Consider the following 27,575-nt stretch of genomic DNA (forward strand, 5'->3'; position numbering starts at 1 on the left):
TGGATTTTTGAAAATCATGCATTGTTCCAGGTAGGGCATGAGTGGGTGGAGGCCACCTGGAGGAAAAGATGCCTCACCAGGTGAAGCCATGACATCAGGCTGTCCTGGCAGCGGAGGCTCCTGGAGACTGAGGGGACACTCTTCTGTCAATCACTGTGGCGTAGACCAAGGTGCAACTTTCCTTGCCTGGCTGATGCTACAAGATGATGCAAATCTGCACACACTGCCTGGCCCTTGGGTCAGGGTTTGACTATCCCATAGATCTCTGGCCTCTGACAGGTCTCCAAGGCTGTAATTCCAGGGCCCACTGCCAGGCTCCTGAGCTGCGGGAGACCCATCTAAGACCCACTAGCATCCTATGCAGCCGAGCTCCAGATTCTACTTTCTAAAGGAACAGGTTTTCAGGGTCTCCAGCCTTCCTCTCTTAGCATGCAGGAGTCCCCGTCCCCCAGGCTGGCCCCACCCCAGCCTTTGTCTTGGCATCGCAGACCTTGCCCTTCTGAGCGATGTTTCCGGAATTTGTCCAGCATGGAATTATTGCCACATTTCTGTAAGCCTTCCGAATGAGTGGCCACTGAGTTCTACTCTCATTGAACAAAATTGCCAGAGAAATTTATAAAACAAGGTGACTTTTTGCAAGTGCACTACGGTTTCGACATTTTCAGCTCTACGCCATGCAGGAGCAGAGAGCAAGACTTCGAGACCCAAGCAAGGCTGGGCCCCCTGCTGGCTTGGCTCTTGGTTGCTGCCTGTCTGTGGATGTGCATTGCACTGGCCTCTACAGGCTTCACCTTCTTTATCACCCAAATGACAACAACAACAACAAGAACAACAGGATCTGCATTGCAGGGTGAGCTGGGGAGGGAGTGCTGGGCGCTCATGAAATGCGTGGTCTCTGAGCTTGCAACCTGGGCTTTCCCACTGTGTGCTCTGTTCTTAAGCAAGTCTCTTCATTTCACCAACCCTCCATTTCTTCCTCTATAAAGTGGAAATAATAATAGTAGCAACCCCTTGGGATTTGCTTGTAAGAATTAAATGAAATAAGAAGAATCCCTTAAATCCACTGAGGGCTCACTGTGTCGAATCTTCTCCTCTTCAGCATCCCTCCATAACCTCATTTCATCACCAGCACAACCCCACTGTCCAGGTGGAAAAACTGACATAATGCATTTAAAATATTTAACACAATGGCTGGTCTAGTAATAGTTTTGATGACAATGATGGTGATGATGATACAGTGATGATGGTGATGAAGATGGTGGTGGTGATGATGGTGATGGTGATGATGACGGTGATGAAGATGATGGTGATGAAGATGGTGGTGGTGATGATGGTGATGGTGACGATGACGGTGATGAAGATGATGGTGATGAAGATGGTGGTGGTGATGATGGTGATGGTGACGATGACGGTGATGAAGATGATGGTGATGAAGATGATGATGGTGATGAAGATGATGGTGAAGATGGTGGTGGAGATGATGGTGATGGTGATAACGGTGATGAAGATGATGGTGATGAAGATGATGATAATGGTGATGAAGATGGTGGTGAAGATGATGATGGTGGTGGTGGTGGTGATTTTTCACCTTCATCCTCTCTGGCAGCTTCTGATCATCCACAGCCGTTCTCTCCAGGCTGGGTTCCAGCCCTCTGTTCATCTGGATGACATCTCATTTTTTTTTTAATTTTATGGATGGGAAGAACTTGTTCTTTCTTCCAGCAAAGAGGGCTGGGAATTTATCATCAAAATACTGCCAGACTGTAAATCTGGTGTTAGACACAATGCGAAATTCTGCAGGAATCAAAGTTTCTATGAATCTTTTGCCTTATGGGGCCTCAGACATTCTAACGTGTGGTTGTAACAAATGGTCTTCAGATGAGACAAACTTTGAAAGATCTGTATTCTCTAGTTTTTTAGCCTCGACACTGTGCAGTGCAGAAGCGTGCCTCTGGCAGCTGTAAGGAAGATTGGCACATCAATCAGGGTGGGCTGCAGGCCCCTGGGTGAGACAGGAGCACAGGGGCGTCGGTTCCGCCAGCTCTGCTCTGCTCACGTGGATGGTCGGGATTCACAGCCAATGATGGCATCGAGATGGATGCCTCCCCAGGATGGATCACGGCCACCAACAAAACCCTGGCTTTGGGGCTTGGTGCTGGCCCTGAGTAGGAACCTTGCAGGCAGCTGGGTGAACTCAGCTGGAGCAGCTGCTCCTCTGCCCTTGCGCAGAGGTGACACTGCCCAGTGCACAGAGATGGGGCTCTGGGATGGGCAGGGATGCAAAATCTTCCTGGAGGAGCGATCGTGAGTTCCCAGCTGGGGTCTGGGCTGCCTGGAATCTCCACGGACCTGTGCCCCAGCCACAGGCTCACTGTTGGCCTATCTGGCTTGGCCAGTTCCTGAATGCCTAGCACCCCTGCTTCTGCCCTGCCCGCTTCACCCCTTCCGGGAATCACAAACCCATTTCTGGCTCTGCCTAAGGCCAGACAGGCCCCACCGTGGCTGGACAGCTCACTCCCAGTCTTCAGTGTGACCACACTCATCTGTCCCGTGTGCACTTGCTGTCCGTGTGGCTGTGGCACATGGGCCATGCTGGGGAGAGGGGGCAGAATGAGGAGAGATCAGGCCATGGGAGCTGTGGCCTCCTGGACCCTCCACCATGCTGAGAGGCAGGCTCACCAAGGCCTGGGAAGGGCTGAAGTCTCTGCCAGCTGAGGTTTATGAGCCACTCAGAAGGCGAAACATCTGCTGAAAAGGGTTTGCTGGTGGCCTCGTTCTGGCTGGGGGCAGAATCCCAGTGAGCAGCAAGCTCCAGCTCTCAGCTGCGGGAGGCGGGGCAGCTCCGTGCTGCAAGGCAGCCGCTCTGGCCTGAGCTCCTGCTTTGTGACGAGCTCTGCTGGAGACTGTGTTTCAGTACCAGCTTCAGTGCCGGCTGCCAGGCTTCCCCAGCAATTAATCAGGATGCCCCTGAGCCCCTCCCCAGGACGTGTTTCTGCACTTGTAACTTGTGCAGCCTCCTCATGTGAGAATTCACTGGTGGCTCCAGACAGGCAGCACCTACCTCCACCCAGGGCAGCACAGACACCAGGCCATGTCCTGTCCTTTGGCAGGTAGTTTGGTAACATTTGCAAAATTACCAAAGCTCTCAATCTGACATCTTGGTCTCAGAGCTCTCAGAACTCTAGACGGGGCCAGACAAGAGCTGAGGGAGACAGTCAGGGCACCTTGGCTCTAGAATTTGGGGCATGGCTGACGGAGGCTGATTAATCACTGAAAAAGCAAACCCTCAGCAACAAAAACCTCTTTTCTTGTCTCTACTTGCTGCCTCCAGGTGTTGATTTTAGGTAATATTGAAGGAGACACATCAGCCCAGTCACATGCATCTCAGGACACAGGACTCTGAGGAATTCTGAGATTTAAAACAAAAACAAACGGCAGGAAACTAAATCCCACAAAAGCAGAAGGGAAGTGTTTTTATCTCCCCAAAGTCACAAAAGCTCACACGGGACTGTCAGAGCAACAGAACAAAAGCTCACACCGAATTGTCAGAGCAACAGAACAAAAGGCCCATAGACAACATCTTCACATACTGCTGGGTGAAGAACCCCCAGGAACACCAGTGTGCGTGGCAAGTCCAGGCCAGGGCCCTGACAGAGACAGAGACCGAAGCACATCCCAGCCAGGCCCCGAGCACCAGCCAGCCCGCGACCCTGTCATGAGCAGCATTCCCAGGCCAAGAGGCAGCCCCCAGGCTTCTGCAGCTAAAAGGCTGATGGTAAGCAGAGGCAGACAAGAGCAGAAGCCTTCCAGGGTCCAAACCTCTTAGGAGCCCGGGTGGCCCGGGAAGTTCCAAACAGCTGGACCCTAGACACAGACTGGTGAGCTCAGTACAGCAGCTGCCTCAACAGACAGAGATGCCAGGGAATGGAGGGGCAGGTCCAGATAGAGTGCAATGCAGAGCGAAGGGACAGGTCCCTAAAACACAGCCCCCGTCATAATCACAGACTCTAGGAGGGAACCCCAGAACCACAGATCTGGAGACAGGTCCCCCAAAAACACAGCCCGTGTCACAATAGCAGACTCTAGGATGGAGTCCCAGAGCCACAGACCTGGGACGCTGCCCGGGGCCACTGCTCTTATCACAGTCTCATCTAAACAGGGATGACAGATAGAAAACCACCATGGTCCCACCCCATATACCACTACCAAGACCACCACCAAGAGGGACTGACGCTCAGAGAAACGTCCCCAGGTGGCAGAGGAACCGCAGGGAGGCACACCCAGACACTGAACGACAATTCAGCTGACTATTCAAAAAGGAGCTAAACATTAAAAGAAAAAAATAGGTGTTACAAAATATCAGCATATGTCTTATTTTAAAATGAGTAAAAAAGAATATTGGTCAAAGACTTGAAAAACAGTCTGAGAAAATCTGGGAGATAATTAGAAATGAAAGGGGAAAAAGTGGAAATGAAGAATAAACTAGAAGGAACACAAGAGTGAATAAATGTCATAAATGACATCATAGGAGGAATAGAAGGTGAGAAGGGAAGAGGAAATCCAGAAAGAGCATAATGACGAAGCGTCAACAGCGTGCAAAGGAGGTGACCCAGGAGGAAGCTGAGGGAGAACCAAACAGTTCACAGGTGACTCCAAGCCACGAAACAGAAAAGACATGAAAGCAATTCAAGAAAATGCCCTGATGGAAGAAAGGCATCCACCTACATTTTTATAAGATACACCTCATATCTGGGAAAATGAACCAAGAATCACCAAGAGTTAGCTCTATCATTGTCTTCTAAAGGATAAAGATAGTAACTAAAGTTGACTAAAACATCAACCATGTTTGCATCCAATTCACAGTAAGTTGGTCATCTTTCAAGGATACCAGGGAACCGATGGAGTATTTTGGAAATTGATATTTAAAGGAAAGAATCAACTGTTCATTGTGTGTTTTCAGTTTAAATGATACCTTGAGGGAGTCAATAGTTTATGAGGGTAAGTTCCTCTTTATGAAAGTAGGCGGCCGGGCGCGGTGGCTCAAGCCTGTAATCCCAGCACTTTGGGAGGCCAAGGCGGGCGGATCACAAGGTCAGGAGATCGAGACCACAGTGAAACCCCGTCTCTACTAAAAATACAAAAAATTAGCCGGGCGCGGTGGCGGGCGCCTGTAGTCCCAGCTACTCAGGAGGCTGAGGCAGGAGAATGGCGGGAACCCGGGAGGCGGAGCTTGCAGTGAGCCGAGATCGCGCCACTGCACTCCAGCCTGGGCAACAGCGTGAGACTCCGTCTCAAAAAAAAAAAAAAAAAAAAAAAAAGAAAGAAAGTAGGCAAGCTAGTAAATGTGAATAAAATGGCAGAATTAAGAGATGAGCACTCAGCAATCTCTAAGGAAGTCTTAGATCAAGATAAATCATCTGCTTGTATCATGTAAAGACAGACAAGTCGACATCACCTGCTTCCTGATGGAAGGAGCTCAAAGCCACCATTAGTCCTAATCAAACCTGACCCTGATAAAACTCGAATCTGACTGCAGATTTACCAGAAATACAGAGGACAGAAGAACACACCCCTAAACCATGCCCCAGGCATGATATATGTCCAAACCATTCTCCAGGGATGAAATGACCTATGTCCAAACGATAGGAAACGTACACTTGTAAAAAATCTGTCACTTATTGAAAAACAAATGAAGAAAATAAAAATGAAGCGTAGAAGGGAACACACCAGCAGGTTAAAAGAGACTTAGGAGAGAAGCAGAGGGCAATACTCGAAACTGATTTAGTCCTGATATGAAAGCAAACCTCTAAGAGAAAATAAAACAGTCAAGAAAATTTAAACCATGACTGGGAGCCCATTTGATAATGTTAAGGAATTATTTCTGTTTTTAAAGATGTGACTATGTTACCATGCTTATATTTTTAACATCCTTGTATTTTAGTATTGTAGAATATTTACAAATAAGATTTATATGATGTTGGGAGGAGTTTGTTTCAAACTAATCTAGAGGGGCATGGACTAAAGCAGAAAAACGCTGGCCTTGAGTTGATGCTGGGAAATGAATGCATGGAGGTGAACTGTGTTGTTCCAACTTTTATGTGGAACTTTTCCATAATAAAAAGTTAAAAGTAGGTAAAATAACTATTACTCCTTAATTGAGTATATTTGTTTTTTCATATATTTGTTGAGCCTTTTCCACCCAGTGTCAGGCAGCTAAGCACACACAGGGCCGTCTTACGCCATCTGTCTCTCCTATCACAATAGAACTGTTTGGCTTTGATGGAAATCACTCCGTCTCCTGGGATCTTTTGAACTGACGTAACCTGCTGTATTAGTCCATTCTCACACTGCTATAAAATACCACCTGAGACTGGGTAATTCACCAAGAAAGGAGGTTTAATGACTCACAGTTCCGCATGGTTTGGGAGACCTCAGGAAACTTTCAATCTTGGCGGAAGTTGAAGAGGAAGCAAGGCCTGTCTTCCATGGTGGCAGGAGAGAGAATGCAGTTGGTGGAGATTTCCACAAACTTTTAAACCCCCAAATCTTGTGAGAACTCACGCACTATCATGAGACAACCATGCAGGAAACTGCCCCCATGATCCCATCGCCTCCTACAAGTCCCCTTCCCTGACACATGCTGTATTAGTCCACTTTCACGCTGCTCAGAAAGACATACCCGAGACTGGGTAATTTATAAAGAAAAAGAGATTGAATGGACTCACAGTTCCACGTGTCTGGGGAGGCCTCACAATCACGGTGGAAGACGAAAGACGCATCTTACATGGTGGCAGGCAAGAGAGAGTGTGTGTGTGGGAACTCTCCTTTATAAAACCATCAGATCTCGTGAGACTTAGTCACTATCACGAGAACAGCTGGGGAAAGACCCGCCCTGGTGATTCAATGACCTCCCACTGGGTCCCTCTCCTGACACGTGGGAATTACGGGAGCTACAATTCAAGGTGAGATTTGGGTGGGGACACAGACAAACCATATCACATGGGGATTACAATTCTAGATGAGGGTTAGGTGGACAGCCAGTGGCAAACCACATCACCCATGTCCCCTGCACATGACCATTTTCTCTTTGGCTTCTCCCACCCTGGCTGTCCCCTCAGGGCCCACGCCCCCGTGTCCCTCTGCCTGTCATCCTGTGATCTGCTCTGACCCTCTCTTCCTCCTCGTTCAAGTTGAGCGTTTCTTACCACAGAAGTGATGACCACACTGAAGAGTTAACCTGTCATTTCTCATAATACAGAACAAATACGTTCTCTCTCACGGGAGAGGAAACTACCTGAGATTTTGATAAATTTATACCTCCAAGTGGTGATAGAGCGAGCCAAATATTTGATAACCAGCCTTGTGAAGAAAGTACTGAGTTTTGGGGGAAACTGACTCCCCCATTCACTCGGTGATCTCTGGATCCCTGCAGGGATGGGCATCAACCCCCCAGCAAACCCTAATTACGTCACAAATATGGGGTAACTGAATTATATGAAAAGAGTACTGAAAACACGCCCACCCTCTGGAGGGAAGCAAATCGGTGGAGCATTCCTGTGAGCACTCATGCAAGCTACACTGTGCATTTCATAAGCCCACGGCCACAGCCACACAAAACAATCTGTTGACTTAAGAAAATATATTTCCAGTTCAAAACACCACAGCAATTCCAGAAATCACAGGCGTGATTTGAGCCGTGGTGTCCAGGTTTCTGATGCTCAGGCCCTCATTCTTGGGGGACGTTGGGAGACAATTGCAGCGATACCACTCAGCAGAGACCACCACCCTGTACATGTGAGGTCAGAGGGATAGAAGGGGACTGTGGACGGGATGCTCCCCAGAGCCCATTTGAAAGGGAGAGTTATAAAGCCAGAAGATCAAAGATCAAAGCAGGTCTGAACTATGAAAAGACCCGTTCATCAGAAACTGGCAGCACCTCCAGGCCCTGAGCAGAAAGGGGCTGAGCCGTCACGAGTCTATTTTCCAGTCCCAGGGAAGATGCATGGTCATTGCGAACACATCCCTCTAAATAGTAAATAACAAGCTATTTGAAATGACACTCACCATGTAGATTAGAATATTTCAGTAATTTGAATGCTTGTCATTGTGACATATTTCTCCTCCAAGAGAATTTCAGGAAAAGTTTCATGTGGACCTGAATCACTTTCACAATCGATTTAATTCCATCTGGGCATGAATGCCCAAAATGTGTATCGATTGTACCAGGGTTCACAGGAAATGTGGGGAGTAGAGACCGGTGTCCAAAACAATCATCATCTCAGCTTATTTGCTTGTTTCTTAAACATCATAATCTGACTGCTGATGTATCACACGTTCTGGGAGAATTTTAGTGTTCTTTGATGAGGCAAAATTATGCTATCCTCACAAAAAGGGCAGGTCCAAATGGCCAGATTTCAGCAGGCCCCCTGGAGGCATGTTCTCTAACTATACGGGCCAGATTCTACGACATAGAAATACATAAAAGCAGTTAGGAGCTTGAGGAGTACGTGGACTTATTGACCCTAACCTTCCCAAAGAGGGATCAAAATGCCATGGTGATGCTGGTGGTTCACCCGGCCTGTGGCGATTCGCTCTGAACCGGTGGCGTGCAGGTTGGTGCTTTGGAAGAGCTTTGGGAAAACCTGCCCGATGGTGATGCTTCCAAACAGAGGGTGTGGCTTTGTAAACCTGTCTATGAACGAATGCCCAGGACGGGATGGGCGTGCTCAGTCCTCGGGCTGGCTGCAAAATGAACACCAAAGCGTTTTCCTCCCATACCTCAGAGCGGGCCGCAGCCTCCCCGAGAGTCTCCTTCTCCCATGGAATCTTCAAGGCTGGAACCAACGTGGAAATGAACAGCTGCCAAAACGGAGGCAGCTCCATGCAAAACCTCTGTGCGCGTTTCAAAGTTGGTTTTCAATGACGGAAATCATACGGATGATTAAAACCAAAATTAGCGTTTCGATGTTGTTGAATGCCAACTGTTGGGAACCGAGGCCAGACCCACGGGTCGGGAAGTGCAGCCGGGTGAGGAGGAGGACAGCCCAACTGCTTCGGATCCCGCCATGCTTTTCCGCCCACACAAGTTCAAAATTCATCAACTCATGGCCACATTCCATGTTTCCTGTGCCTCAGGAAGCTCCTCTTGTGTTTTAAATTAAGCACACATACCCAAAGACCAACGGAGACCAGTTTAGCTGAGGTCCACATGTGATGGTGAAATCAGAGAGGCTGCACTGGGTCCTTTCCTGGAATCCTTGGCCCCCATCAGAGGTGCTCCTTGTCCATCCCCTGTGGCCCACACAACATCCTTTGGCCCCCAAAAGTGACTTTTTATGGAGGAGATTTGGGTTAGCAAGAAGACAGCTGCCCAGGAGATTTTGAGTAGGAGGTGTCCTCCCTCCACAGCCAGTGAGCCCCTGCCCTGCCACGTGCGGCCCTAGACCTCCCCACATAGTGGTTCACAGGCTTCCATGTGCTGTGGGGCCAGGCGGCAGGATCCCTGGGGGAGGAGAGCTCCATCTCCTACCTGATCACCTCCCTGGCTTAGGGAAGACACTGTTATTCTTCTTCGCATTGTTCCTGAAAGTTCTGCGGTGTCTGCTTACTATTGAACCACTCAGATCTAGTTCTATGTGTTTTGTTCATGGCTCCATGGGCACTCAGGAGACAGAAGAGCTTGCCCTGACCCCCCGGCTGCTGGGCCTGCTAGGCACCCCCAAGCCCAGCTCTTGCTCCCTCTTCCCCTCTCTCCCTTACCATCCTTTCATCCTTTGCTAAAAAGTTGAAAGGACTGAAAAGGTGAGAATGGGCACAGGCTCTGAGTCAAGATTTTGTTTTACCTTCATTATGGCAAATATTTTTACTGCAAAAGTACATTTTTTAAAAGAGAAAATGCATATAGTGCTAAGATTCCTGACCACTTCATTTGGGTTCCTGTTGCAGGCCTAGGGTATCCCATGAGCAGGGCTGGTACAGGAGCCTGGTGCAGGATGAACGCACCTGTGGGCCGTGGCAGGACCCAGGGTCCAACAGAATGTCTGGGCATCCTGGGGCCAATAACAGCCCAGCTCAGGAAGAGCCTGGGAAGCGCCCCTCATTGATTTGCCTTTCGGAGTCCTCCCCACCCTTCTCTGCCAAACATGGGGCCCAGCAACCACAGCATTCCTTGCATCTCCCTGTTCTGGGAGGGAACACACTTCCACATTCATCCCCTTATGTGAAACTCACAGGCGAGGCAGGGCAGAGCAGCAGCCACACAGGAGGGGTTAAAGGGCAGGAGCCATCCCCTGGCTTGATGGAAAACAGGGATTCCCTACCTCGGTGCATGGCAACTCCCAAAACCAAACCGTGACCAGCTGACTTGGAGGGAGACCCACTGGCCGTGTGCACCCTGCAGGTACGCAGGCATCATCTCATCCAGCTGTCCCAAGGCCCACTGGGGCCTCTGCAAAGCCTCATCTTACATATGAGAAATCTGAGATCAGGGTTGGCTGACTTTGCCCAAAGTCATCAAGCAGGCAAGACACAGAGCTGCAGCACCAAGCCAGGGCTGCCTGACCCCTAAACTTAACCTGACACAGCACATGGCACCACCTACGCACTTGGCCCCCACGACCACTTCTACAGGACTCGGGAAACACAGCAGGGCTGAGAACGTGGGCGCCTGGGTAGGCTGGGGGTGGCAGGCCCTGTGTACAGTGTCTGAAGTTGTCTGAAGTGCCCCAAGCCTCTGAGATACCTGCTTCAGCAGGTGCCCAGGACACTGCTAAGACGGAGCCTGAGACCTCTTACCATGTGTCCAGCGGTTGAATTAGCTCTTTGCTCACAGTCAGTGTGGTCAAAATGATGCCTTTTCTTTCTACATCACCTGAGTACCCAGTAGGGAAGGACCCGCTGGGGAAGGGAACGGCCACCTACCGGTTCCTCTTGGTTTTCACATCTGGGTCTTCCCTGCCGTCTTCAGAACTGGACCCATCGCTGCTGTCAGCTGAAAGAAAATCAGATGAACAGTGTTAGAGTTGTCAGCGCTCAGGGCTTTGGCACAACCACTTTCAAGCAGACTTATCTAGAAATTAAGACAACAGGCTTCTCTTAAAGATTGATGTGAAATCCTACAACGAGTTTCCTCTCGGCACACAAGCTTTCACATTTCAGCGGAACAGAAATCTGACTGTGCTGATCTGCAGAGTGGTTCTCCTTAGATACTGTCTGTTTAGCAGGTGCTGGGCCTTCCAGAGGGGCTGGAGGGTGGAGAATTACAGGTGGACCTCTGCTCAGCCTCCGGGCGAGGGCCCAGGATGAGCAAAGCTATGTCATGTTCTTGAGAGGGAACCATGAGACCGGGGGGGCCACTGCCCCAGGGAAGCGTGGCCCCCAGCAGCACCTCCAACAGGCCCATGCTCAGCTCCTCTCCATCCACTACAATAGATAACGAGATTCCCCTACCCTGCATGCAGCCGTGCCTCACTATGGATGCCCATCTACTTCCAAAAGCCGAATCGATTTTGAAGACATGGTCCCTATTTCCATTCTGAGGCGGTCGGCCCTGTAAATGTTTGACGAGCTTTTGGAATGAAAAAGTAAAAAGGTGATTTGGTGTTTCCTATGGGTCTCCGGGAGGGAAGAGGAAAGATGATCATGTAGATGGTCTGGAGTGTCATCGCTTCTTCCCTGACAGGCGGAGTGACTTCCACACGCGCCGAGCATCACAACGGCCTCCCACCTGCTTCTCATTCTGTGTCTACCTCTGGCTCATCCCGCCCCTCCCAGTTTGGGTGGCCAACTGAGCTGGGCTGGGCTGGGCAGAGCGTCCCACCATCTTCCCAGCCAGCCTTGGGCCACCTTCCCAGTGACTGCGGAGCCTGCACTTCCTTCCTGGGAGGGTCTGCAATGAAAACAGTGCTCAGCTTAGGACGAGCGCAGAGTTGATGAGAAAAGACATCAATTTCAACAACTGCAGGGGTCTCTGCACATTTTCTTTCCATAAAACCCTACAATTCTCCCCACACCTGTTTTTAGAATCCCAATAATAGCTCTGTCACCAGCTCACCGTTCAAATCTATTTACAGGCTTGTTTCCAATGTGCAGCGTGGGGCCCGTGGTAAGAGGAGAGGGTCAGGCTCTGGAAGCCCCGGCTCGCCGCAGTCATGCTGCATCATCCTTGGGGGCCTCTGCCATCTGAGCTTCCCAGGCAGCTCATGGTCGCCCCGCCCACGTAAGCCACGGGACCACGGAGGCTGCCTTAGAAGGACCGGGGTACGGCATGTCCGCCCTGCACCTTCCAGCAAGGCCGCAGTGTCCACCATGCACACCCTGAGTGGATGTTCCACCCTTCTGAAAGGATGCAGGCCTCGGGGAAGGGAATTCCCGTGGGCAGTGCAGAGTAGGGGACGAGCAGAACTTGGCCCTGGGAGCGCGGAGGAGCCACAGCCCAGGCGGAGCTTCCTGACTTTTCAGCAGCCCCTGGTTCTGAACCTGGCAGCGCTGACTCCAGGGCTGGATTGCTCTGCCCTGGAGGCCGCCCTGCACCCTGCAGGTGTCTCTCAGCCTCCCTGATCCCTGCCCCTCCCCACCATGCTAATGCAAAAGCCTCCAGAACTTCCCAAATGTCCACAGGGGTAAATTTGCCCTTCCCAGTTGAGAGCCACTGGTCTAGAGCCAAGATCATTGATGACAACCGGGGGGCCATGGAAGGGAAGAGAGGACACTGGAGGGTATCCACTTCCTCCTCTCTGGCTGCCTTCTGCATGTGCTCCACAGCCCAACACAGCCCTCCAGGCCAGGACCCCAAAGGACACACTTTATGCTCCCTGCTTCCCAAGCTGCACTCGTGCCAAGCCCAGCACTTCCAGGCATTTCTGGTTTTTTCTGAGGCGGAGTCTCGCTCTGCCCAGCTTCAGGATGAGGGCCTGCTGTAAGCACTTCTATGTCATGTTCTTGAGAGGAAACCGCGAGGCTGGGGCCACCTCCGTGGCCACTGCCCCAGGGAGGGGTGGCCCCCAGCAGCCCTTCCCTCAGGTCCACACTCAGCGGCTCTCCATGTTCAGTCTGTCACCCAGGCTGGAGTGTAGTGGTGCGATCTCGGCTCACTGTAACCTCTGCTTCCTGAGCTCAAGCAATTCTCCTGCCTCAGCCTCCCAAGCAGCTGGAATCATAGGCACCCGCCACCACACCAGGCTAATTTTCACGTTTTTAGTAGAGACAGGGTTTTACCATATTGACCAGGTTGGTCTAGAACTCCTGACCCCAAGTGATTCACCTCCCTCGACCTTCCATAATGCTGGGATCATAGGCATGAACCACCATGCCGGGCCACCTCCAGGCATTTCTACTTCCTGGCTGTGGGAACCTGCTCTGCCCATTCAAACTGAGGACACTGGCCAGGCACGGTGGCTCACATCGGTAATCCCAGCACTTTGGGAGGCCGAGGTGGGTGGATCACAAGGTCAGGAGTTCGAGACCAGCCTGGCCAACATGGTGAAACCTCGTTTCTACTAAAAATACAAAAATTAGCCGGGCGTGGTGGCAGATGCCTGTAATTCCAGCTAGTCAGGAGGCTGAGGCAGGAGAATCACTTGAAAACACAAAGCAGAGGTTGCAGTGAGCTGAGATTGTGCTGCTGTACTCCAGCCTGGGCGAAAGATCAAAACACACCCTGCTCCCTGCCTCAGCCTCTGCACCCAACACCCTCCAAGGAAATGCAGGACTCCTCTCCTGTGTCCCGGAGTCCTCTCCCCCTGGGGCGCTGGGTCCTGGGCTGTCACTGTGCCCTCCTGGTTTTCCCTCCCTGGTGCTGTGGCTTCTCCCTGGTCCCTCCTGGCCATTCCCACCTAGGTCACTGGGCCTTCTGGTTGTCTCATCCAGAGGCTCCTTGGCCTCACAGAGGCTCTCTCAGCTCCCCCGGACCCTCCGCCTGACTGCCTTTCTGCACCTCATGGTGTTTGAAATCTTTTCCAAGGTGTGCCTCCTGCCTGCTGTGTCCAGGGGAGGGAACATTCCAGCTCTGCCTGGAAGAAGGCCTGGGAGCGGCACCTCTCCTCCACCCACACCAGAATGTACCCAGGGAGGCCACGGGGGAAGCATCCACATTTCTTAAAACTTAAAAAATGAGGTCATACAATTACATGCATATTATTTAAAGTACATGTGTATAATATTGGTAATTTTTTAGGGTTTAAAATATAGGTAATTTTTTAGGTTTTGAATAGTTTCAACATGGGCATAGTTTTCCTAATTACGATCCAGATTCATAAATAAAAGTATGTATAAATTTAACAGACTTAAAGAATACAAAACCAGAGGGGTTGCCGTGCACAACGGCGGCGTAGCAAGCTCTCTGGTTGGGTCTCCACCAAGACTGCCGTCAAGCTGTAGGGGGATTGGAAGCAAGTATTTCAGCGCTCTGGAAGCAGAACAGACACTTATAAAAGCTAGGACTGGTGTAACAATAGTGCTAGAGGCTGGGCGCGGTGGCTCACTCCTGTAATCCTAGCACTTTGGGAGGCTGAGGTGGGCAGATCACCTGAGGTCAGGAGTTCAAGACCAGCCTGGCCAACATGGTGAAACCCTGTCTCTACTAAAAATACAAAACTTAGCCGGATGTGGTGGCACATGCCTGTAATCTCAGCTACTCAGGAGGCTGAGGCAGGAGAATTGCTTGAACCCAGGAGGCAGAAGTTGCAGTGAGCCAAGATTGTGCCATTGCACTCCAGCCTAGGCAACAGAGTGAAACTCCGTCTCGAAAAAATAAAAAAATAAAGAAAAATAAAAGAATAGCACTAGAGAGGCTGCCATTCTCAATTGACTGCAAAGACAAGGGAACTGAAGCTTCAGTCACCACACACGATGAAGAATATACACTTCAAGGCCATCACTTTGGAAAAGGCACACTTGGATGGCTCCAGTCTGCACAAGCCCACGTCAGCGATCTCTGGGAAGTGGGAGAATCCGATTTCCACCAAAGCTGCCCCAATACAATGCCTACCATATCTATTTTTCAACCAAAAACTCAAAAGCATGCAAAACCAGGAAAGTAGGGCCAATTCACCCGATAAAAAATATTTGACAGAAATCATCCCTGAACAAGTCTACGTGTAAAAAGTATCTCAAATGGAGTTAACCGTACACGTTACAACTATAAAAGTTGTTGAAGAAAACGTAAGGGGAAAATCTTTGTGACAGTGTTTAATCATTGCAGAGTTTCTGCTATGGGTGAGGAAACAGTTGTAGAAATCAGTAGTGTTGACAGCTACACAGCATTGTGAACATACCTAATGCCACTGAATTGTACACTTACAAATGGTTAAATGGTCAACTTCATGATATGTATATTTTACCACATATCATCAAAAAAAATCAAGGACAACTTGTTCTATGGCAAAAAAAAAAAAAAAAAAAAAAATCAAAAGACCAGGAAAAATATTGTGATACTATTGTAGCCAAACACTGATAGCCTTGATTTTCAAGTCCAAATAACTCAATAGGAAAGCTAAAGAACACAAACACAAAACAAATGGCCAACAAACCTGTGAAAAACGGTTCAATTTCACTCAAAATTAAAGCAATGCCAACTGAAACAAAGAATGGCTTTAAGAATTAAGTCTGGTCGGGCGCGGTGGCTCAAGCCTGTAATCCCAGCACTTTGGGAGGCCGAGGCGGGCGGATCACAAGGTCAGGAGATCGAGACCACAGTGAAACACCGTCTCTACTAAAAATACAAAAAATTAGCCGGGCGCGGTGGCGGGCGCCTGTAGTCCTAGCTACTCAGGAGGCTGAGGCAGGAGAATGGCGTGAACCCAGGAGGCGGAGCTTGCAGTGAGCCGAGATCGCGCCACTGCACTCCAGCCTAGGCAACAGCGTGAGACTCCGTCTCAAAAAAAAAAAAAAAAAAAAAAAAGAATTAAGTCTGATGTTCTACAGTGCTAAGGAGATTATGCAGAATCTATCAGTACAAGTGTGAACTGATCAGTCTCTTTGGGAGAAGATTCGGCAATACCTGCCCAAAATCTAAAATGCATGTACCTTCTGAGACAACAGTTCTAATAACATATAATTACACAATCGCTATGTTTGCAGAAACGCTCCTAAGGTAAATACCTAGGTACAAAGATGTTCTTTCCAGCACTGTGTGTGTGAACACAAAGCAGATGACCCAGACGTCCATCCAAGAGGAGGCTCTGAGGAAGTCATCATGCGTCCAGACAGGGCGAAGGTGGGGGCACAGGAGATGGATAGGAGAGAAAAGCAAGGCATTGGAGGGAGAGGGAACAGGGTGCAGGAGACAGGGAGGCTATGGGTCTGAAGGATAGCCAAGACGTGTTACAGGTGCGATGCAGGCAGCGTGCAGCAGTGGGTCAATCTCTAACATGCTTATTAATGCACACACAACAATATCTATGTATTTTTAAAATGTGTTGTTTTTTATGCATTTGCCAGAAAGGCTATGCATATGTGCGTGTGTGTCTGTGTGTCTGTGTGTGTGTGTGTATCTGTGTGTGTGTGTGTCTGTGTGTCTGTGTGCATGTGTACGTGTGTGTTTCTGTTTCTGTATATATATGTGTGTGTCTGTGTGTGTCCATGTGCTTGTGTGTGTGTGTCTGTGTGTGTATATGTGTGTGTATCTGTATGCATTTGTGTGTGTCTCTGTGTATGTGTCTGTGTGTGTATATATGTGTTTGTGTGTGTGTCTGAGTGTGTTTGTAAGTCACTGAGTTCAGGGAGTGTGGCTGGTTGCATCAGGTAGTAAAAGTCCTGAGTCTCTGAGCCAAATGCTTTCCTTTCTGTGAGTGGTGGGGAATATACCTAATTTTGTCAGTCTTCTTAGAGAGGGTAGGCACAATCTTTGGTAGAACTTACTATGGAATCATAGGAGCCGAATGTTGGTGCGTAAGGCAAATTTGCATTCAGATGGGATCCTTGGCACACCTAAACTTCCCACTCATCACATTTCTTTCATACACAGACTGCACCCTACAAATACAGAGAACTACAGTTTTGGTATCTGTGGGTGCCTGGCTGGACCTGCTGGTGGACCCAGCCCCTGCACAGCCAGGCCTCTCACCTCCGGTGCAGGTGACACCCCCACCCCTGCTCCTGGCAGGAGCTCAGCCCCACAGGGCCCTGCTGCTGAGTGGCCCTGGGCTTTGTGCTCTGCCCTCTCTGATGGGGCCTCCTGCTCTGCATCCTGTCCAGTGCCCTACCCCGCTTGCTCGGATCCTGAGTCCTGAGGAGGATGGGGCTCGGTAGGTTGGAAGGTGGTGTCATCCTCCCTCTCCAGGCGGTTGCGCTCAACCCTGTGAGCTGGATGCAAACCCCAGGTCACGCATTAACCTCGGGTCCCCCCCATCTAGGCGGCACTCAGGCTCGGCATCTTCGTGGAAAAGTCAGTGCTCTCCCAGGACTGTGGCTTTCCTGGGCACAAAGAGGGGCACAGTCCTCCTGCATGGTCCGGGACCCCAGAGAGCACTTTGCAGGGGCTGGGCCAGAACTCATCTACAGGCAGGCAGCTGTGCGAGGGGTGCCCAGGAGGCAAACAAGGGCGGGCACCGGGATGAGATATGGAGCAGGAGCCCTTGGCGGAGAGGGCAAGGCACATGGCTCAGGGCAGCAGGGTCTTGGGGGATGAGCTCCTGCCAGGAGAGGTGGTGGGGCTACCGCCTGTGCTGAGGGGCGAGAGGCTGGCTGTGAAGGGGCCAGGTTGGATCCGCCCCACTCCACCAGCAGGTCCAGCCAGGTGCCCGCAGATACCAAAACTGACTTCTCTGTATTCCTAGATCACATCCTGCGTGTGAGAGAAATGTGATGGGTGTGAAGTTCAGGGATAGAAAGAGCCGTAGCAGAGCTGCAACTGCCCCGATTAGGAGACGGACCTGATGTGGCCACTTTGCTTTGCTAGGCCTGGGCTCCCAGCCGAACTCAGGGAGGACATTCTGGATTTGGTCAATAATGGGGACCTCTCTGTGGCCACTTGGAAATGCCATAGCACAGGTGCCGTGATCACAGCAGGGCTTCCCCGAGCCTTCCACGCCTTGAGGCTCACTGTCCCCAGACAGCCCCAGACAGCCACCCTCCACCGCTCTCAGCTCAGCCACAAGCACACCTTCTTCTTCCCGCCTTAGAGCTCAAAACACACCCTTTACCTCCCCTCTCCACCTCCTGGGGTCCAGTGTGAGTGACCATGCCTCAGGGAAAAGCCCCTGGCTGGTGCGCTGGGTCACCCCACTCCACCCATCCATTGTTGCTTGTTTCTCTTCCCCAGTATGCAAGACGTGGCGCTCCCTGCCCAATATCTGCTCATCTTTGGTGTCCTGTGTCCAGTCCAGTGCTTGGCCAGTCACCAGTCCCTAAATAAAGGACTGGTTCAGAAGAAAATGAACTTCCTCTCTTCCCTCCCTTCCCTTGCTCCCTTCCCTCTTTCCTTTCCTTTCTTCCTTTCCTACTTCCCCTCCCTTCCCTTTCCTTCCTTTGCTCCTGGCCCCGGAGGTGGGTGGTGGCTTCATGTCTTAGGTCCTGGGGAAACTACTCTGAAAAATGCTGTTCTAGCGTCTGTCCTTCTCCACCGAATCCACTGGTGCATCCAGGAGCCAGGCTGGGCCCCTGCCCTGCCCACCTGGCCTCCCGGAGCCTGGCTCGGCCCCTGCCCTGCCCACCTGGCCTCCCGGAGCCTGGCTCGGCCCCTGCCCTGCCCAACTGGCCTCCTGGAGCCTGGCTCGGCCCCTGCCCTGCCCACCTGGCCTCCCGGAGCCTGGCTCGGCCCCTGCCCTGCCCACCTGGCCTCCCGGCTGAGGCCAAACACAGCAAGCTGAGGGGTGAGTGTGATCAGAGCGTCCTAGAGACTCCCCCAGCTCACTCCTTCCCTTGCACCGGCTGCCCTGCGAGCTCCACCCTCACACTCAACTTCCTGCACGGTCAACTCGGGATTCTGCAAGGAAGAGACACCTGTCGCAGCTCATCTGCTTCATCTTGGCATCATGTTACAGAGACTAAACAAAGTGGGCACTAAAATGGAGCTTAGCAAACAAGCCACCTGGTTCATTCATTGTTCAAAGAGGAGGCTCAGGGCCTGGAGGCCAGCAGAGGGTGCCGTGACATGAAGGCCAGGGTTCCTCCCAGAGAGCCTGGGACAGGTGGGTTCCAGGTGGGCAGAGCCTTCCACATTGCCCGGAATCCTCATGGACAGAACCACACTAGCTCACCACCCTCCAGGGCTCTGGCATTTGTGTTTTCAGCAGCCCTGGGTCCCCCCAAGTGCCCCAGCCACCTGGGGCCCTGGATGTCATAGATCCAGTGTGCGCTGTCTTCTCGGACAAACAACGCTGGGGAAAGTGACCCATTCACGAGTCACAGCTGTGTTTACTCACCGGACAATTTTACATCCTACTTGGTGAAATGAATGTCATTGTCAATTTACATTGGTCTTGAATATAAATGTCTAAAGTGTTTATAGAGCAATTAAGTCCAGTGAAGTTCATGTCATCTGCCTGCAGGCTAGGGAGGGACAGTGTTGAGTGCATAGCTGCTGCAGCTGCTGCCTGGTGAGCTGGCACAAAAAGTCACCTGTGTCCATCACAGGCTCATGGGGGCCTGGCCAGGCTGCCCTCAGGCCTGGCATCAGACTCGCCAGGGTGCAAATCCCCATTCCCCACTCAGTAGAGGTGTGACCCTGGGCAAGTTAACTAAGCTCCTTTTTGAAATTCCCTCTTCTGTAAATCAGGCATGGGTCACAGATTAATGCCTCCCACCAATGCCCACATCTGAATCCTGGAAGGTGTGCATACCCTGGGCTGCCTGGAAAAGGGGATGGAGGTTGCTAAACAGTTCCCCTTGAGGTGGGAGACCATCCTGTATCATCCAGATGGCCCCACAGACCACAGGGACCCTTCAGAGTGGAGGCGGGAGGCAGAAGGGCCAGAGTCAGAGAGAGAAGAGAGAGGCATGAAGATGGATGAGGGGGCCAGGAGTCAAGGAAATCTCCCCTGAATCCCCTGGAAAGACACAGCCCTGCCGATGCCGATGCCAGTGAGGCTCTGCTTAATGTCTGCCCTCCAGAACTGTAAGATCATCACCTTGGGTGACTTTTATCCCCGTGGTGATCATTTGTTACAGCAGCAAGGGGTCTCCAATGCTGATGGCATCTGCTGCGTGGGACTGAGGAGGGGAGTCAATGGAACCAAGTGTGGGGGTTGCACACACCCAGGGTCCCACCCGGTGGTCCCTCCCCTCCCCAAGGCAGTGAGAAGGCCCCTCTTCACTTCTTACCCCAGGGCTCCCGGTCCTCCTCCACCCCTGGGAGGCACTAACAGGAGACAGCCAGGCAGGAGGAGAGGCCGGGGTTTGTATTCCCTCTCTCTCCCCCACCTCTCCTCCCTCCACCCCAGACGAAGAACCCAAGGGCCCCAGCTCCAACACTTCCCACCAGGCTGCACCAAATGTCCCAGTAAAGTGACAGGTGGCCCCCGTGGCCAGGGCAGGCAGAGCAGGCCAAGGTGGCCGGGCTGCAGGTGCACGGCCAGATGGCAGGGGAGTTTCTGCCGTCTCTAGCAAGAGAGGGTTCGGCTGCTGCAGGCGAAGACAGCGAGAGAACCGTGCCTCTGATAGGCCTGTGAAATGTGGGCACAGGTGGGAATGCAACAGCCAGCACCCTCCCAACTGAAGTGTCGGTAAGATCCCTGAGAACGGCATGGCATGGAACGGATGGGGGTGAGGGTGAAGCCTGGCACTTCTCATTTTCCTCCAGTTCTACTGGCATTTATTCTCAACTAACAGCACAGTTACTACAGCGATAAAAAATCTGGATGCTCTGCAAGGTAATTAGAAAATAATTCAAGACTTCGCTCGAATCCTTCAGCAGTGCTCACAGAATGAAAAAGCGGCCTCTTCCCTTATCTGCGGAATGACGAACGTCTCAGCACTTCTGGCGGTGCTGCATCCTGCATCCCACAGCTGCCCAGCACTGTGAGCCACAACTTCCACGTCTCACACCCCCACTGAACACACACACACACACACAGACACACAAGCTCACACACACACACAGACACACAAGCTCACACACACACACGCCCCTGAGACCTAAGAGCAGTTAAATGTTGTAGCCATTTTACAAAATTCTTCTATTTCATTTGCCTCTTGAAAAGTAATGGGTGTCGACTGAAAGCGTAATTGTCCCATTTCAGACTTCAAATAGGTATGGATATATTCACATCGACAATGACTGATAGTTGAACAAAATGTGAAAAACAAAACTCTCCACCCAGAGCCATCTCCCCTGGAGCTTGTTTTCATCATCAGGGTTAAATATCGGATGAGCCGCGATGAACGTCGGCCAGGGAGAATGCCAGTCACTCCTGATGGCTGCAGGCCATCAACTCTGCTCCCTGATCATTAATTAACCCTCCAGAAACACCTCCTGTCCTAATTGTTTCGCTGCAAAGCTCTCTGAGTGCATTTTAGGGAATTAGAAGTTGTGCTCTTAAACATCAATTCTACCCTGGCAACCGGAAGTCGAGAATCGAAGTCATTTGCATATCCTTAAGATTCAGGTTAAAAAAAAAAAAAAGACTGGTTGAAGACAAATCTCTTCCTCTCTTTATATGAGGAGGGAAGTAAGATTAAAAATCGTTTTATAACTACATGTAATTTTGTAATCACATGTCTGTCTACTAAGTAGAGTACTTAGGTCCACCATAATAAAATGGGTATCAGACAAAACACCATAACATGCTAAATCTAAATTAATCAGGTATTTCTGGTTGTTAAACCTTAACTCTCTACTTTTCAGAGTGTTACATGAGATTCTTGTTAAAAGAAGGAAATGGAGCATGGAGCTCTGAGCCAGGTAATCCAGGCCCCTGTCGTCTACCCACAGTCCTGGCGAGCCCTGAGACAGCAGGTGGCCCAGTGGGGGCGTTTGCAGACGCCTCCCTACCTCTTTTCGGACCTGACCTGATTTGGTCCAAACAAAAGAAATGAGAGAGCAGCTATGCATTGCCTTTAATAAGTTCATTTCTTTCTCCTTACTACCAATTCTTTTGGGGAAGAAAGAAACAGCACCCAATTATCTACAAGAACGCAAGTTAAAGAAAGGACTGAGGAATCTGCCAGCGTGATCTGTCTTTGCCAAGCAAATAAAATCATCGTTAGGACAAACTGTGCCTCAGTGTTTCTCGTGGGGTCTGAGGGTGTCGTGATTTCCCAACTCGTGCACCATCCTCTGGTCCATGAGTAGGAACCTTGAGAGGGTGCTTTCTGTAACAATTTTAAAGCACTCTTTCAGGCCCCCTTTTCATAATGAATGTGGCCTGATCAAAGGAGGAAACACAATTGCCAAATTCAATCTTTACTGTCCCTAAATACAGCAACATTTTACAGATTCAATTCCATATGCACCTTGGAGATTTTTCTTTTCCCAACATGCTGATTCAGTCTCTGGAGAATGCTGTTACTATTTTAAGTGGAGTAAACATTTTAAACGTGAGATCTCTCAATGTTAAAAGACTATCACCATGTCTCTTACTATGGTTAAAAATGCTGATAAAACTTTTATAATACTGTCTTCTAAAGCTTCAGTCAAATACCTCTGGATTTGACACGAAGTGTGAATTGCCGTCATCTAGTATTAGCCTTCAATGATGTGTAATTAAAAATGCCACTATGAACCCAATACCACTACGAACCCAATAGAATTCCACACAAAACTAAAACAAAGAGCCAAGCTCCCATTTCACCGGCCTGGCCTTGCAGCCAGGCGTCTCTGCCTCTCAAGTTGGCGGAGAGCTCCTGCTCTCAAACATCTCCAGTGGAGTCAAGACTGTTTGAATCCACATGCTGCGGGAGGAGGGCTTTCCCTGAGCAGCAGCTAATAAAATATGTATTAGATCTAATCGGAAAAGATCCTTTGTGAAAATGCTAAAAGTTCCTCTCTGTTTCTTGGCAAAACAAGATTTACAGGCATTGTCAGAAACAACCGCCTCTCCAAGCACCCCATTCCTCTACGGCTGAAGAGAATCTCTTCCCCCGTCCATGACCAGGGTTTTATCGAATTGAGGCATCCATCCAAACACAACAGCAGATCGATGTGGTGCAAAGGTCTAAAGTGAATGTAAGGTGGAAGAAAATACACTCCCATCTGTGTACATCTGGTCTCTCAAGGGGCGTTCATAAGACACTTGGAACAAGAATAAAATGCCGGGTAACAGTGATGCTGGATGGAAGCTTCAAGGGGCTGATGGAATGAATGGCTCTCTCTGCATTAATCACCTTACGTGATGCAAAAAGACAGTCAGAGCTGACCGCTTGGAAGGATCAAGGTTTCTGCAGGAAGTGCCATAAAAACTTGATTACTAAACTCTGCAGTCGTGCACAGGATTGATTCCTTAATAGTCAATTTTCAACATAACCAAGAAGAAACATGCTTTCGCTTTACATTCATTAGAAATAAGCAGCTTAAACACTTCAAAGGAGATGTAAATAACCCAGTGCTTACTTACCTGCTGGTGCCTCCAGCTTGCGTTTGTGGGGCGGGTCCTCAATGATCCTGTTGAGGTCTCCGCGGTCCTTCAGGTCCATGGGCTTCTCCCAGACAGACAGGTGCGTCGTTGGGTTGAAGAAGAAAACTCGGTCATCGCCCGTCCACACCACACACCTGTTCGAGTGGAAAAACTCATCTCAGTGGCTGTCAGAGACACTGAATTAGAAAGTCATTAGCATGAACTCTCACTGAAAAAGCCCCTCAGGACTGCAATCCACGCATTTGCAAAGCTTGTTTACGGACAATATGAATGCTAAAGACAAAGCCTGCCTTTTTAGGGGGCCTTATGGATCTGATTCATTTGATTAACAGGTAGACATTCTCATCACCAGCCTTAGACCAGGAAGAACACCAACATTCAGAGAAACCAAGCAGCTCATGAAGGTCACATGCGGGCAGAGCTCTCTCCAGCCCACCAGCTGTCTCTGCCTCAGTGAAATTCCATTTCAGATGCAGAGCACTCTGGGGCACCTCTGGCCCCGGTTCCGGCAATGGAGTAATTTGGAGAGTGGCTCCCTACACTTCCCCAGTCGAGCTCTGCATGGCCGTGAAGCAATGCGCACGGCCACAGCTCATTACCCTCCCACAGCAGCAGAATTTAAAGGGCTGCTTTCATTAGCAACCACAGCCCCGGTGTCCTGCTCATTTGTGGATGAGCAAATAATGAAGATTTGTATTTTCATAGATGGAAATTGAAGATATCTAAAAGGAATCATGTGCCATTTTTAAACCCCTTATCTGTGAAAAGTTATCAGAAAAGATTAAAAAGGAGCTTCTGCACAGCAAAAGAAACTACCATCAGAGTGAACAGGCAACCTACAGAATGGGAGAAAATTTTTGCAATCTACTCATCTGACAAGGGGCTAATATCCAGAACCTACAAAGAACTCAAACAAATTTACAAGAGAAAAAAACAACCCCATCAAAAAGTGGGCAAAGGATATGAACAGACATTTCTCAAAAGAAGACATTCATACAGCCAACAGACACGTGAAAAAATGCTCATCATCACTGGCCATCAGAGAAATGCAAATCAAAACCATAATGAGATACCATCTCATACCAGTTAGAATGGCAATCATTAAAAAGTCAGGAAACAACAGGTGCTGGAGAGGATGTGGAGAAATAGGAACACTTTTACACTGTTGGTGGGATTGTAAACTAGTTCAACCATTATGGAAAACAGTATGGCGATTCCTCAAGGATCTAGAACTAGATGTACCATATGACCCAGCCATCCCATTACTGGGTATATACCCAAAGGATTATAAATTATGCTGCTATAAAGACACATGCACACGTATGTTTATTGCAGCACTATTCACAATAGCAAAGACTTGGAATCAACCCAAATGTCCATCAGTGACAGATTGGATTAAGAAAATGTGGCACATATACACCATGGAATACTATGCAGCCATAAAAAAGGATGAGTTTGAGTCCTTTGTAGGGACTTGGATGCAGCTGGAAACCATCATTCTTAGCAAACTATCACAAGAACAGAAAACCAAACACCGCATGTTCTCACTCATAGGTGGGAACTGAACAATGAGATCACTCGGACTCAGGAAGGGGAACATCACACACCGGGGCCTATCATGGGGAGGGGGGAGGGGGGAGGGGGGAGGGATTGCATTGGGAGCTATACCTGATGTAAATGACGAGTTGATGGGTGCAGCACAGCAACATGGCACAAGTATACATATGTAACAAACCTGCACGTTATGCACATGTACCCTACAACTTAAAGTATAATAATAATAAAAAAAAAAAAGAAAAAAATGAAAGGAAGAAAAATAATGAGAGGGAAGGAAAGGAGAAAAGTCCCTCCCTAAGGAATGTGGGGCCCGGAGCCTGTGGCATGGAGGTGCATGGAAGATTCTGCGCTCTGACACTCTGGCCCCGCACTGTCCCCATGAGATAAAGGCCAGCAAGGCCGGCTTGGGCTCTGGGTTTATCCCCTAAGTGGTATCAGGGTGCTGTAGAGATTGAGGCCTGTGCTGGCACCAAGGTCTGGTCTAGGTGTGGACCCCCCGGGAGGTTCCCCTGGGGCAAGCTCCCTCCCCTCTCTGGGCCTCAGCTTCCTGCAGTGACCTCAGAAGGTCCCTCTGGCTCCACAAGCCTCCTGAGACTTTTCAAATGTGTGGGAATGAATGGGTGAGAACACCCATGTACCCACCTCTAGCTATTGACTTCCCTCTGAGGGAGGCTCCCGACCTGCTGGGCACTGACTGGGTCCCCAGTAGCCCACTCACGCCTCACTCCGGCCAGCCTAGCACAGGTTCTGGAGGAGCTATGGATCCGTGTCAATAGAAGCCACTCTGTTCTGCGTGGAGAAAATTACTCCACACTTCACTCAGCCAGGCACGTTCCATGGGCCAGGCATAGGGCTCAGGGCCTGGGGCCCTGCATGTTGGCAACCCTGGGCAGACCAGGACCCTCCCCAGAAATGTCCCTGAGAAGATGTGCCGGGTCCACTACTCAGCCCAGCCACGTTCATGAGTGTGGGAGCCAAAATGATGGCCCCAAAGATGTCCACGATCCCCAGAACAGTTGTGCATCACCTTACATGGCAAAAGGTCTGTGCAGATGGGATTAGGATCCTGAGGTGGGGGAATAGCCTGGGTCATTCAGGTGGCCCCAAGTGTAATCACAAGGGTCCTTCTAAGAGGAAGGCGGGAAGATCAGTGAGGAAGAGATAGGAAGATGGAGGCAGAGGTGTTTCACACAAACACACTCACAGAGACACACACAAACACACATACACACAAACAGACACACAGAGACACACGTGCACACATATACATATACACAGAGACACACACATACAGAGACACACACATCAACACACAGACATACAGAGACACACATGCACACATACACATACACACATGCAGATATACACACATAAACACAGACATATACACACACAGACACACAGACACACATGCACACATATACACACACACAGGGACGCACATACACACAGACACACAGAGACACATGCACACATATACACACACACAGGGACGCACATGCACACATATACACATGCACAGAGACACACACATGCAGACACACAGAGACACACATGTACACGTAGACACACACACAGAGACACACGTGTGCACACACACGGAGAGAGAGAGAGATCAGGAGATGACTCGCCTTGAGGCTCAAGAAAGGAATCACGAGCTCAGGGTTGCAGGGGCCTCTGGAAGATGGAAAAGGCAGGAAATGGACCTCTCCAGAGGCTCCAGAAGGATCCAGCCCTGCCCACACCCTGACTTTAGCTCAGCGAGACCTGTGTCAGACTTCTGACCCTCCCAACTGTAAGATAATCAATGTGTGTCGCTGGAGCCCTGAGTCTGTGGGAGACAAATCAATGGGCTTCCCTGTCGGGGCCACTCTGTCCTGAGTGCCAGCATCTGGGAGCCCTGACCCGAACCCCAGGTGTTGTGCCTGGAGGCCTTGGCCACAGTCAGCCTGGTCATTCATGTGGGAGAATATGACCTGCCCTTCTGCCTGGCAAACTCTGCAGCTCTAACTCTGCCCTTGACCTACCAGGTGACCCTGAGAAGGTCGCCTCCCCTTGCTGGTGGCCTTACGCCCTCAGCCCTTCAGGTGGGGAGTAGAATGGGAATTTGCTTTACCTGAACAGTCCACCCCACTAGGGAAATGGACCAAGATAGAGAGTATCACACTCCCATGCCAGGCCCTGCCCTCAGGGAAGGCAGGCTCACGGGCCCATGGGGCGCTGCCCAGGCCCATGCTGGAGGCTGGAGGATGAGGCTGGCCAACTGCAGCAGACTCCATGCCCAGGTAGTTGGATCCTTTCCTGCTCTCAGATCAGGCAGACCCTTGTTCCAGGAAGCCCAGGTCAGGGATATCTGACCTCTGGGGCCTGCAGGGAGTCTGTGGGTATGCATTTATGGCGCAGAACCCGGCTAGCATAGAAGTTTTTATTGAGTCTAAAGCTGAAGGTTATTACACGGTGCTGTAAATTATGCACAATTCAGCTACTGCATGAACTCTGCAGACAGTG

At 50.2% G+C, this 27,575-nt stretch overlaps 1 protein-coding gene across 1 annotated transcript in view; it reads right to left on the minus strand.

Moving 5' to 3' along the window:
- Window positions 1-27,575, minus strand: part of TCERG1L (transcription elongation regulator 1 like) — a 232,632-nt gene that overhangs the window by 32,070 nt on the left and 172,987 nt on the right. Inside the window, exons 7-8 of the mRNA XM_028827020.2 lie at window positions 23,490-23,644; window positions 10,921-10,990 (exon numbers count right to left, since the gene is read on the minus strand). Coding sequence (XP_028682853.2) covers window positions 10,921-10,990; window positions 23,490-23,644 — 225 coding nt within the window. The remainder of the gene's footprint in view (window positions 1-10,920; window positions 10,991-23,489; window positions 23,645-27,575) is intronic.

This window comes from Macaca mulatta, chromosome 9 (genome assembly GCF_049350105.2).
Source record: "Macaca mulatta isolate MMU2019108-1 chromosome 9, T2T-MMU8v2.0, whole genome shotgun sequence".
NCBI lineage: Eukaryota > Metazoa > Chordata > Mammalia > Primates > Cercopithecidae > Macaca > Macaca mulatta.